The 13,772-nt window shown below is 41.3% G+C and overlaps 1 protein-coding gene and 1 pseudogene across 3 annotated transcripts in view; one reads left to right on the top strand and one right to left on the bottom strand.

Annotated features, from left to right (window-relative positions):
• Positions 1 to 9,470, top strand: part of Anapc1 (anaphase promoting complex subunit 1) — a 77,324-nt gene extending 67,854 nt beyond the window's left edge. For 2 of the 3 annotated variants that reach the window (XM_030248086.1, XM_011239333.3), the window contains 4 exons: positions 204 to 299; positions 1,801 to 1,999; positions 4,049 to 4,183; positions 6,490 to 8,854. In XM_030248086.1, coding sequence (XP_030103946.1) covers positions 204 to 299; positions 1,801 to 1,999; positions 4,049 to 4,183; positions 6,490 to 6,605 — 546 coding nt within the window. In that variant the 3' untranslated portion in view covers positions 6,606 to 8,854. Of the gene's footprint in view, positions 1 to 203; positions 300 to 1,800; positions 2,000 to 4,048; positions 4,184 to 6,489 lie in introns of all 3 variants that reach the window. The other variant, NM_008569.2, reaches the window with a different exon arrangement.
• A 2,863-nt stretch (positions 9,471 to 12,333) lies between these two features.
• Positions 12,334 to 12,611, bottom strand: Gm14007 (annotated as a pseudogene).
• Positions 12,612 to 13,772: the final 1,161 nt, after the last annotated feature.

Raw genomic sequence — 13,772 nt, 5'->3', positions numbered from 1 at the left:
CTACCAGATCCCATGCTGCTACCTCACCATTCTTTTTAGGTTTTCATTGATGTTATAACACTGCATGGACTATGACTTTCTAACGAGATGAGCTGTTTACCATAGAGCTTCAGAATGAGCTCGTAATAGCTTACATGGTTGTTTCTTGACTTGATTTTGTGATATATTTTGATGTGCTACAAAGTAATTGTGCTTTTCCATAGAAACAGGAGATTCTGGACCTCTTTTCTTCGATACTTTATGAGTGTGTTGCTCAGGAAACCCCAGAGATGTTGCCTGCCTACATAGCAATGGATCAGGTATGATTCCAAAGTTATTTGCATTCTAATGCAATTGATGGTATACACAGTGGGAAGTTCCCCATGTATTCAGTTTTCAGTTTCTTGTTTGCTTGTAGACATCAAGAAACTGTTTCCAGTTGAGAGCTCTATGCTGGACTTGGTGATAGCAGGAGTGTTCTCTGGAAGGCTGCCTTCCTCTTGGGAGTCCCACATCCCTTTCCATCTTTTTCCCTTGGTTCGGGGAGGGAGAGATCATTTCCTTTTTGATTTAGTCTTCCTGTGTCATCTCTTATCTCCTTTCTTCATGGGAAGGCCACAAATGAGTAGCAGGTGAGTCCTATGTGCCCTGGTGTTTGCTGGATAGGAACTTCCACCTTGGCCAAGTCTGCAGGCAGTTTAGAACCAGGAGCTGGTGATTTAGGAAGATGCTGTCCATTTTGATTCTTTTGATCGTTTGTAAGTGCCTACCAGGGAAGGGACATAATGCCTGAGAGCTTTCCTAAAGCATTGACCTTCTCGTCAGGGTTGTTATTAATATAGTTTTCTCACGGTCTCATAGTTTTTCAGACCCATGTTTACAGTTAAGCTTAGCCAGTAGTTTTCTAACCTGGCTAAAATTAATCTGGGGAATCTTAAAATGAAGATCTTCAAATCCTGTTCCATACCTTCTAAGTTGGAGTCTGGTGGGCAAGATCCAGAACCCATAGTTCTAAAAATTCTGCAGTAAATATGAAGAGTTTATAGATTGGCATTTGGGATTCTGTCTCAAGCCAAAGAACTAATCTCTGATGATAAAATTAATCTTGTGGATAGCTGAGTGGGAAAAACATTTAATCAAGAAATAATTCCCCAGGCATGAAAATCATAGTACATAAAAGTAGTGTTGTACATTCCAGCAGAAGCACAGGGCCAGAACGCTGTTACTGTGTGGCTCCGTCTCTTCTCGGCTGCAGAGAGTGATCATGGTGCTGTGCTGGTGCTCTGCTTGCTGCCTCTCTTGGAGCTAAGTTAGACTTCTTGGTTGTGATTAAATGTTCTCTTCTCTTTAAAAACTTTGGGTACCTTCACCCCTCTACCATCTAGAACAGTCTCCATGAATGAATGTCTCCTCTGGTAGTAGCCATGGTACCTTTATTAGTGATTCTTAACATCAGCATGATCAGTGATTAGGCTTCTGCCCCACAGGGATTCCTGGCTGTCCCTGCTATGTCACTGTACCCCAACTTCTTCCCCAGAGATTTATACCCCATTGTGTAGGGGGTCTACATTATTCAGGGTTGTTGAGCCAAGAATGAACTTGACCTTTGTTGCTTTTACTTGGAAGTTGCCCTCATGTTGAAGAAAGTGAGCCACACTGGAGAGGGCTCCTTAGTGTAGTCAACTGCACTTCAATACCCCATGAATCTCCATAGCCTCTTGCTGATCTTGTCAGCCATATTGGGACATACCCTGAAGACAGCATGATTAGAACATCTTACCATTTCATTAAACAGACTGTTCTTTCTCTTTCTTCACACAGGCTCTAAGAAGTCTTAAAAAGAGAGACATGTCAGACACATCTGATCTTTGGCAGATAAAGTTGATATTAGAATTTTTCAGTTCCCGAAGCCACCAGGATAGGCAGCATACCTATCCTAAGCGAGGGCTCTTCATAAATTCTGAGTTCCTACCTGTGGTGAAGTGCACTGTTGATGCTACCCTGGACCAGTGGCTACAAGGTATGGTGTACTGTGGCCTTGTGCTTGAAGGGTAACTCAACTGAGGCTTTTCTATTCTTAACAGTTTCCACTGGCAAACAAGGTAAACCTGGGCATAATCTACAGCTTGATTTTTTTTTTTTTTAAAGAACTTATTTTTAAAATAATTTTTTTTAGATTTATTTATTTATTTATTTATTTATATTTATTTATTATGTGTGTGTATGCTGTAGCTGTCTTCAGACACTCCAGAAGAGGGCATCAGATTTTTGTTACAGATGGTTGTGAGCCACCATGTGGTTGCTGGGATTTGAACTCAGGAGCTTTGGAAGAGTAGTCAGCGCTCTTAACCACTGAGCCATTTCACCAGCCCCTACAGCTTGATTTTTGAGGAGTCTGATTGTGTACTTCAATGTCTTTTAAAAAAATACATTTCCCTGCTCTCGGGAAGGGCATATTGACTGAGTCAGTGATATCCTTGAGCATCCTGTAGCCCTGACTCTCTGGCAGGAGAAGTGCTGACTTGAGAACGAAGGAAACTATCAAGTCACTCATGCTGACTTACATCACACGAAGGATGCAACCATGGGAATACATTGTATGTCACTTGTACATGAGGTTGACTTCCTGCACTCAGTTCCTGGGTCTTTATATTCCTTTCAGTTTATTCAAGTCCTTACACCAAGTATCTGATGGTGACCTGCTTTCAGTACATGCAAACCCTAGTCATGGTCGTAACAATTCTTATTTCGGTATTTAAGCTGTCCTGCTGTGACACTGGGGAAATAAGTTTCTGACAAACAACCAGACTGTAAAGAGGTTTGTGAAGGACACTACTGTGCCAGCACTGTGTAACTTTGCAATGTTTCTGATAGACATTTAAGTCCCCCACCCTTTTGTGAAGATGTTATGTAATAAATGTCAGTGCTTTCTTTCCATTGGGTTTGGTATGTCAACACGTGTAGAAGGCCTTTGCTATTGAGAAGTATGCCATTGAGTTTCTGCAAATTCTCTGATGGCAAACATCTTAGAATGTAAAAACTGTTTGGTAGTGACAAGCAGTCTTAGTCCTAGTTGCTTTGTGGTTCTTTAGGACATTTGGTGAATTCAGTTTTCCAAACATCTTTACCTCTCTTATTCTCTCAAATTTTCTTTTTTGGTTCAAATGACTTATGTCTGTAACAGAAGACTGAACTGAATGGAAATAATGAGGCTAGCGGTAAGCTCGGATTACTGGAAGAACACAGTTAAGACAGGATTGAGAGACTCAACTTGTTGATTGCTGGACCTTCAACTTTTACCCCTGAAGTTCCATTTGCTATCCTCTGCTTGGTCACTTTGTCCCCTTGTACTAAAACAACCAACAATTCCTTTCTTCTATATTTTCATGCCACTCAGAGAGAGAAAGGAGATGCTTTTGGGAACCATGGCATGAAGATAGACATTCCTATCCCAGAAGCAAATGTGTTGAGCATCTTGATTGTGACCCAAGCTGCATCTCAGACTATTCCTTAGCCCACCCCTTCTGTCACAGAGTATCTTCACTGAATGGCTTAGGTCACTTGTCCTCAGCTGACCACTATGTCCAAGGATAGGACTGCCTTGGCTGTTCTAGGCTAGAATTCTCAAAGCATGGCTCCTGAGCAGCAGCAGTGCTTGCTTGCACTATGTTACATGTGCATTTTCCTGCTGTTACTCCAGACCTACCACACCAGAAATGTGACCCATGTCAGACTTTCAGAAATACTCTGATAAGAACTGCAATTTGATCGTCTCCTGCTAAGAATAAATAGATTCTAGTCCTGGGTTGAAATCAGTCTCCTTGAATATTACACTGGAAGAAAAGATTTGACAGTGGGCATCTGTTATCCTGTAATCACCTGTATTTGTGTGTATTTCCTCACTTCTTCAGCACACAAAACTGGGCAGTGTCAGGCTACCTGGCTTTTGTACCTGTGCAGCACTGCCTGGTTTGTGTACGCACTTGATGAAAAGGTTATGAAAGCAATAATTTCCCGTGTCTCTCATCTCTGTCTCTGACCCATTCAACTCCTTTTGTGTCCTCTATAGCTGGCGGTGATGTGTGTGTGCATGCCTACCTCAGTGGGCAGCCTGTTGAGAAGTCTCAGCTAAACATGCTGGCCTGCTTCCTTGTCTACCACTCTGTGCCAGCACCACGACACTTGCCCCCCATGGGACTGGAAGGTAACCCCATCTCAGCCTCTTTTCAGTATTTGTTCCTTGCTAGTATCTAGTTCGGGAGAAACTCGTGTCAGTCCCCTTCTCTAATGCGGTACTCAGCTGGGTTCATGATTTGTTTGTTGAGAATGCTTTCTGAAAGGAGAACAGACCATATACTTTTTCCTCCGAAAAAAAGATGTTATTAGAGCAGGACTATCGAGTAAATGTGTATATTATTCCATATATGAATGACATCTCTATATATTTAACTTATATGAATTGAACTCAAGGTCTTGGGCATGGTAGCCAAACATTCTACCACTGGGCTATATTTACAGAACTTACTTGATTTTTCTTATAACTTTGTAAGATTTCTTAGTTTTTAAAAGGTTTATGTAATCACAGTCTCTGATCCCTAAAACTTCAAAGCTATTGATTGGATGCTATGTCCAGTATGGAATCAGGCACTAAGTTTGTCTATAAAGCAACCTGATTTATTCATGTCACATTTAAATTGCTACCCTTTAATTGAGAGTGAAAAAATATTTTTGAGAATGAGAAGATGGTTCTGTTAATGTGCAATCACTTTTAGCTTAATGGCATTTTTGTTTAGAAAACCTCAGGAAAAAATGTACTTAGTTATGGCCATGAGGAATTGCTTATATTTTGTGGCCTTTCCCATGGAAACAAATACAAAGGTTAGGCAAATGCATAAGATAGCAGTTATAGGTTTGCTGTTACCTTTTCTGGTTGGATTGTTTGGGAGTTTCTTGACTATGGTAGGGAAAGGGAACCCATGTATTGCCAGGAAGACTCCTTGACTTGTGGGAGAGACGTGAGGGTATAGAGAGACCAAGGAAGCCAGAGTTTGCAAGATGTGTCAGAGAGGAGCGGGCTATGCAGTAAGTACCAGGGGAGTTTCTGGGTTTAGAAGTTAATGGCCAAAAGGTTGCATATAAAGGAATTCCCTGGAGGGAAGCTTACAAGTGTACTAGAAGATAACTTGCCAGTTGTTTACTAGTGCCTATCCCACCGCTTCTTAGAAGAATTCCTAGTAGAATTTAGGAGGGTATGGCCTCAGTCATAGGAAGTAAATTACCTCTGGACTATACCATGTTGTGGTCACATCTTATAAATCTCAAAGGATCAACATAAGTTGTGATCTATGATCGTAACTGCAGGCATGTTTTGTTGAAATCTAACTCTACCCAGATCTAAGCCCAGTAGCTAAAGAACATGGAAGTACCCAGCAATGAAAAGTAGGTGAAATTCAATATGTGGCATACAATAAAAACAGCCCCACCCACTCCCCAGGGCATAGTAGTCCACACCTATAATTTAAGCATTTGGAAATCAAATTCCTTGGAGGGGAAGAAGTTCAAGGCCATCTCTGGCTACAGAGTGAGGTGGGAGCTGGTCTTGGCCCACACAGGACCCTGTCTCAGGAAAAAATAACAACAATAAACAACAGTAACAGCAGCTACTGTCTCCAGGCCCACACGCTGCCATGCTAGTGCAGCCCCTGGCCTAAGCTGCTTAGATTTGTGCTGCCTCACGGTGCTCCTGCATCCCTACTTGTTCACACTTTGCCATTCGTACTTTGCTGCAAACCAAATAGCTGTCTCTCCCTGGCTTCTGGTGGGGCAAGATTCTTATCTACCTTTTACCCCCTCTATTTTCTTTCTTTGCTCCCCACCCTGTTCTTAATCAAATAAGAAAGTAAACACTGCAGAATGAGAAAAAGAAAAAGTAAAACAAAAGCAGCAGCCCACGTGCAGAGAAACAGGAAGGTGTATAACCCGTGCTGCTGGGACTGTGGGGTGGGGAGGAAAGGAGGAGGAAGCTTGAGAGACTCTTTGGCGATGTGCCTGTGGGTCTAGATCTCGGTAGACAATCGCTTGGGTATTGTCTAAAATCCCAGATATCCAGGCCTCACTCCAGTGAGTATTTGTAAACTGTGGGACCAAGAACAAGAGACAGTAGATTAACTCTCAGTCTTTAGTCTGTTGAGGTTGTTTGTTTGTAAAAGATTGAACTCACAGATCAAAAATCAAGTATTAAAATCAGTTTTCAAAATCACTTATAGTAATTGAAGTTAATTGAATTTAATGTACACAGATAAGTTTTCACAGTGGTTAATTTCTAAAGTACAGAATGGATACATTTAAATTCTTTAATTGTTTTAGGAAATTAAAAATTCAAGGTTTGCCACTGGGGTGCTTTTGTGTAGAAGGAAGGCTTTCTGGCTCAGGTGTGGTGTGCAGAGCTTGGGAGGGCTGTGTGGCTGCGGCTGTGTAGTGATGTCACCTTCTGCATCTCTGTCTCTTTAGGGAGCACAAGCTTTGCTGAACTCCTCTACAGGTTCCGACACCTGAAGATGCCCGTCCGGGCTTTGCTAAGACTGGCTCCTGTGCTGCTTGGGAACCCACAGCCGATGGTCATGTGACCACCTCTGCCGAGGGAAACCCACCCTAGAAATGACTGCGGCACAGAATCCTGATGGCAGCAAAGTGAAGGCAGCATTTCTGTTTTGTAACCAATGGAACTCAGTTGCATACGCCTCACTGTGCTTAAAATTCATGTTGAAAATAAGACAGATAACGCTGGTGCTGTCCACGTGTCATATGATGTATAAAACATCAGTTAAAACTCACATTTTGTAAATAAAGATTTTTGGTTTGTTTTCAAAACTATTGATTGCTTTGGACTTCAGAGAATAGATGGACAGGCTGAGTTTTTAAGCCTTATAACTTTAGTGGTTCAGGTTCTGTACTCAGAAGTGCAAGGCTTAAAAAGCCACATTGTGAAAATGGACTTTGTGCTCTCCGGGAGCGTTTGTGTGTTGTCTGTTACGTAACAGTTATCTTCTCTACAATGAGTCTGTGCTTCCCGTGGTGGATGGATGACAGACAGCGTTACTGCCAGCAGTTTTCTACTGAATGAAGAATTGCTCAGCATGGAGTACTGGACTGTGCCCAAGCCCTGACCTTGGTGCAGCTGTGTAGGCTGCAGCTCTTTGGAGGTAATCGAGGTTAAAGGGCACTCTAAGGGGGAGTCTATTTGGTAGAATCGATGTCCTGCTCAGAAGAGGAAAAAGAGATGATTTTCTCTCTGTACCATGTGAGAACTCATAGCACAACTGCTCACAAACTAAGAAGATTCCCTTGTGAGGAACCAGTCAGACAGTCTTGAGCTTTAGCACCTAGAAGTATTAAGCGATAAACTCCTGATGCTTGTCTGTGGTACTTGGTGTTTGCAGCCTGTGCAGGCTGTGCATGACACCTGCTCAAAATACTGAAAATACAGAATTACCGCCACAGAGGAGTGTTAAGAAATACGGAAATCAGTCTATCTGAACTAAAGGTCTGGAAAGTGCTTTTGCATTCTGAGTTTCAGGACAGCTCATGATGCCCCATGTAACAGGAACAACACTCCTTTCACTCCATTTCAACCTGTGCTCACAGCTTTCTCTCAGACCAGTGTGACTGTAAACAAGTAGGAACTGCAGAATGCCTACTCGTTAACTTCCCGCTTGTTTCTGAAAAAGCCAATAGAAATTGCTGCGTTGGGATTTGGTAATGTCCATCTGCCTGCCTGCCTGCCTGCAGCAAGGTAATTTGTGGCTGACCTTGAGGGCAAAATGTGCTTTCCTTCACTTTTAGATTAGGGATTGCAATTAAATGGCAGTTGGTGATGAACATTCAATTTGTATCAATATTGAACCCACTGTCCAAGTTATTTTTCACTCTCAATTGTTAATGGCTGCCATGGGAGGACTTGAAAGAGAGGACTGAATTCAGTGGAAACAGCATTGATGGGCCTTTTTGTCCGCTGGACGGACACCAAGAAGAGATTCTAGTGCTCTTGAGTCAACCATGTTAGGATCTTCAGATAAACTATTTACTAGTCTCCAAACCATGCTGTGGGAACCAGTCTTACCATGCACAGCAGCCAGCCTCCTGGGAACCACGTCAAGGGAAGAGCCCGAGAAACACCTGAAGTGTTCTAGTATCAAAAGTGGCACTTGTGACTACAAGGGAAGGCTGATTGCCCAGGACGTTGCTTCACCTCTGATACATGTGGAATGGAGACACAAGGGGCAGCTGCTTTGAGTGTAGGTACTGTCCAGCAGACAGACAATGGAGCGGTGTGCTCAGATTCTTTCCCCAAAGGGTACTGACGTCTGTCCTTCTCTCTCTTGGTCTAACGTGGGAGTGAAGGAAAACTGAGCTCAGATGCCAAACTTCATCTACACTACTCCATCATAGTTCTCAACATTCTGGACTCTACCCTATCTGCTACACCCAACCCTGCTCTGGTCTGCTGCTGCCTGCATGGATTCTGAGTCCAAGAGAATCAGAAACAACTCAATGTGAACTGGAAGGTCTTAGCGTTGGCAGAGCTTCTGAACATGTTGAAAGCAGCCAAGCACCTTTGCAATCACATGGGCTTTTGTGTGTTTTCTTGATGTTTCTCCCATTGACTTAGTCATCACTATTGGTCACATTATATAGAGCATCTTGTTTAAGCTTTTGTCTTTTTAGCTAAAAACACTTCTTTGGTAAACTTTTAATACTGCAATCTTTTTCCTTTAGAATATTTTGGAGTGTACTTTTAAGACTTTTTTTTTTCTTGAAACATATCAGAATTTTAAAACAGGAACTTCATAATAAATTTAGTAAGATTTATAAGCACCTGCCAGATCTTAATTCCTGTTCTTTTATACTCCAATGTTTAGCTGAGCTGCTAGCTTTTCTCTGTAGCTAATGATGTCTCAAGTCTCTGCCTTGTGAGGCTGCAGACCACGTGTTTTAAGAACTCAAGACATGTTGGGTCATGGTGTCATGGTCACCTCATAGGTGGAGGGTGGGTACCTAAAACAAGGACAGAAGCCAGCAGCTAGTGTTACATGGTAATTTTCTTCTGCTTGAAACATCCTTCCAGGAAGAAGGGGAGGGGAGCCCCAAGACACTAAATAAGCATCACGTGTCTTAGGAAGCTGAAGCTTAAGAGTCACAAAGTGCTTTCCCAAGGTTGTAGAAATGGAACTGTATGGGAACAGGACAGAATGGGACAGATTGACTTACCAGCAGAGCTCCCCAGAGAAGGCCTGGCTGCCTGGGAGAGGAGATTCCCTGACTAGTCAAGCAGCCTGCAAGTTGTGTAGAGTTGTTACCCATGATGATGTGGGCTTTGGTGATAGAGCTGCTTTTTGAGTCGTTCCTGCTCCTGGAACAACACAAACCCCTATTCCTACAAGTGACCCCAATAAACTCATTATATTGCTAAAGTTGGACTTTAGCAATGTCATTACTTTGGTATGCCAGTGATTCTCTGGTGTTTGGGTGCATGTGTGTATAGAGAAAAGCTCCTGTGTACTGTATGGATGCAGTACCTGTCAGTTAAAAGCTGATTTGCCTGAAGCTGAAGCAGGAAATAGAAGGTGGGACATCTGATAGGCAGTAAGGATTCTAGGCTGGGGAGGAGCAAATCCACAGAAAGAAGATGGTTGCATGCAGGTTCTTATTTGGGAGCTTGGGGTCAGGAGGAAAACTTGGTTTTTAACAGATGACACTAAACATATAAGGCAAGAAATCCAAACCTTTTAATTTCATACTAAACAGATAAAGTCCTGGATGGAAAGTGAATAAACAATTTGAGGCCAGTGAGCATGCAGTGTCTCAGACCAAAAGAGCCTGCCTGCCTGCCTGCTGCCACTGAAGGAGCAAAGAGCCTGCCTGCTGCCACTGAAGGAGCAGAGGAGCACTTTTAAGGTTACAACACTTGCTGAACTTTGGCACACTTTTCTGTGGACCAAAGAAGACCTCTCCCTCACTGTAGCTGGTGGGGACCTGCCTGGGAAACACCTGCAACGGGCCACAGGGACAGGGGTCAGTCATCCAGATCATGCAGCCAGAATTCAGAGGTTTAAAAAACAGCCCTCAGTGAAACCCTGATGGCATAAGGCAGGGTTTACCCCGCCTTTCCAGAGTGGGGAAAGGTCACAACGTGTATCTGTGCAAATACACAAGAGCTCCGGACTGCTGGGACCCAGAGACAGAAACAGATTCGCCCATCCCTGTAAACCTAGGAGCAGGAAACACTGCAGTATCCTGAGCTGAAGAACAGAGGGAGACAAAGGAATCTGAGCACACTGAAACTCGAGAAAGGTAAAACAATTGTATTTTAAAACTAAAAAGGGGAGCTGGTGAGATGGCTCAGGGGTTAAGAGCACTGACTGCTCTTCCGAAGGTCCTGAGTTCGAATCCTAGCAACCAAATGGCAGCTCACAACCATCCTTAATGAGCTCTGACGCCATCTTCTGGAGTGTCTGAAGACAGCTACAGTGTACTTACTAAAAAGGAATTGGATATTAAAATTAGCATATACATATAAGTAAAAAAAAAAAGGTAAGTTTAAAGATATAGGCATGTAAAGATGAGAGACACTAACAGGTTTTGGAGTTTGTCTAATGCTCTTTAAAATGATTCCAAGGTAGAAATAGAATAGATATAGAAGAGAGAGCATATTACTTATTATGACATCACGTTAACAATCCTCAATTTTAACCTTAATAATTGGCTTTTTCCTAAATGCTTGGGACAAGGTTGAACTACAGGGACGATCTGAATCATTTACAAAGATAACCCAGGGTTCAAATGAACCTTTCACTGACTTTTTTTTTAACTAAGATTAACTATAACTCTGAGTACAGTGGTGTCAGATCCAAATGCTGGAGAAGGTTTAATTGAGTCTCTAGCTTTTGAGAATGCTAATGCTGAATGGAATAAAACTTTTATGAATGGAGTAAAACTACTGCAGACATAGAAGTAAATGCTCACAATTGGGTTATAGTTAGGCAAACAATTACAGGAGGTTTAAAAACAAAATGCCCATTGTGAAAGACCATGTCATTCCCTAAAGGACCGTGAACAAACAGTTCTTAAGGATAAATTCTTCTATACTAGTAATAGTTCAGGGGAAAGGTTTCCTGTAAAATGTAGATGTTGTGGAAGGGAGAGTCATGTGGCTCATGAATATAGGTCATCCAAGGATAGCCAAGGCCATTTCTTAATTTCAGAAAACTGACTAATGGGCTTTTCTCAAGGCCCAGCAAAAGACATGAGCCATTCATTTCCTGTCCACTAAGGAAAGATTATTCTGGAAAAACAATTATATAATTCAAAGCCTCATAAGACAAACAGCTGCTCAAGACTTAAACCACTTAATGGAAATAGAGCGGTTCCTAAGGAAACGAGATTCTAAAGATGCCAACAAAACAAACACTCCCCACCCCCCACCCCATATTTTAGCAAACTGCTATATAAGATAGGAGCCCAAAGTTAAAATTACCATTAGATGCCATTGAGATTGAAGAATTAGTGAATACCGAAGTAAATGTAACAATTTCCCAAGATTCCTGGAATTCAGCTTGGGTACTTCAAAAAGTTTCTACACAGCCTCTAGGGATTGAGACATTGTCTCAGGTAAAACAAAGTATAAAATAGATTAAATGTATAGGACCAGAAGGTCAAATAGAATAGTTAAAGCAATACATGTCAGATATAGCTGTGAAGTTATAGGGAAGAGACTTATTGCAGCAATGGGAAATACCGATTAACTTTGCTCCAAATTTAAAGACAGGCTGTGAGGGAGGAGATATTTCTGATAAAGAGATTAAAAGATGTTATTGAAGACAGTTAATATCCAAGCTGTCCATAAGCAGGATACAATAGAGGCTGACTCTTCAACTTTGTTTGGCAAAGCCAGCTGCCCTACCACTAAACTGTCAAACCTATTAGGATAGAACAATGGCTTATGACACAAGGAAAGTTTCAGGCACTAAAACAGCTAGTCCATGAGCAGCTGAAGGCTCAACATACAGAAGAGCCCACCAGCCCTTGGGATTCTCAGGTATTTGTCATTTAAAAGAAATCTGGCAAATGGAGGATGTTGACAGATCTGAGAGCAATTAAGAAAATCACTCATTACAGCCTGGAATCCCATTACCTTTCTTGTTACCTAAGGAATGGCCTATTATAGTGATTGATTATTTTATTTTGAAGTTATTTTAATTGAGAAATAGAAAACCTCATAGGAAAGAGGAAAGAAACAAAAACCACACAGCATCCAGGCAACGTTTCACTTCATGCACTTGTCACCCCTCACTGGCTCACTCGTCCCATGGTGAGAAAGGACTCAGCCACCCATAATAATGTTATTAATAGGGATATGGATCAGTTTCATGAAGAAACCAATGAATCCCATGATAGCAAATCCTATAGCTGTGGCCATGGCGATCTTCTGGAATTCTTTTTTGTTGGGTTTGGTGCATCTTTTAACCAGCCAAATTGAGTCCTTTATAAACTGCCAACTTGACTCTACCAACTGCATCATTACCTGATCCATATTTGTGGGATGGCGGTTTGATAGCTTAGAGACACGTAGTTTAGGAGAGAACTGAGTCCCATAGTGATTGATTTTAAAGATTGCTTTTTCACAATCTCTTTACATGAACATGATAGGGGAAGGTTTGCTTTCTCATCACCTACTTTTAATAGTTGTCCAATAAAGAGGTATCATTGGAAAGCCTTTGGAAAACCACAAGGAATGTTAAATAGCCCTACTTGATGCCAGTACTTTTCAGTACAGCAATCATGCGAAATAATTCATAAGCAGTTTCCTCAGTCCATAATTTACCATTATATGGATGATATTTTGCTGGCTGATTCAAAGAGAGATACCTTAGAAAATACGTTTGATGAAATAGAGAATTTTGCCTTGTTGGGGATTACAAATTGCTCCTGAAAAAAAAATACAAAGAGGAGATTATATTAATTTTCTAGGACATAAGTCTACAAAGGATTCAACCACAAAAACTACAAACCAGGAGAGACCAATTAAGAACTCTTAATGATTTTCAGAAATTGCTGAGATATTAACTGGCTATGGCCTACAATTGGATTGACTACTTAAAAACTTAAAAGCTAAGTAATTTATTTCAAACCTTATGAGGTAATAAAGACTTAAATAGTCAAAGAAAATTGTTAGCTGGAAAGAAGTTGGTTCTAGTAGAAAAGAAACTATAGGCTAGACATATAGATTGTATTGATCCAAAGATGGCTTGTATTTTATTTATCTTGCCTTCTAATCATTCTCCCACAGGAATTCTTAAGCAAAGTGAAGATTATATCTTAGAATAAATATTTTTAGCACACACAGTAAAAAAAATAAAAACATATATAGAAAGGGTTTCTAAATTGTTTCTGAAAGGTAAAACAAGGCTCATCAGTTAGCAGGAATAGACCCAGCAGAAATTGTGGTTCCTTTTACTAATGCTGAGATTGCCTCATTATGGGCAGAAAATGAACGTTGGCAAAGAGCTTGCAATAACTTGGGGGGAGGTAATAACAACAAAACTCCAAGCAACTTTAGTTTATAAGGAAAACAAATTGGATTCTCCCTTGTGTAGTAAAAGGGACTGCAATCTCTGGAGCCCTACATTTTATATTGATGATGTGATAATGAGGACAATAAGCATCAGAGGACCAACTTGATTCTTTAATTATGTTTACAAATTTTTTAAAATGTATGTGTGAAGGTACATGTGTAC

This window comes from Mus musculus, chromosome 2 (assembly GCF_000001635.26).
Source record: "Mus musculus strain C57BL/6J chromosome 2, GRCm38.p6 C57BL/6J".
Taxonomy (NCBI): domain Eukaryota; kingdom Metazoa; phylum Chordata; class Mammalia; order Rodentia; family Muridae; genus Mus; species Mus musculus.
Note: the sequence above shows the minus strand (reverse complement) of the source record. Positions and strands in the feature narration are given on the sequence as shown.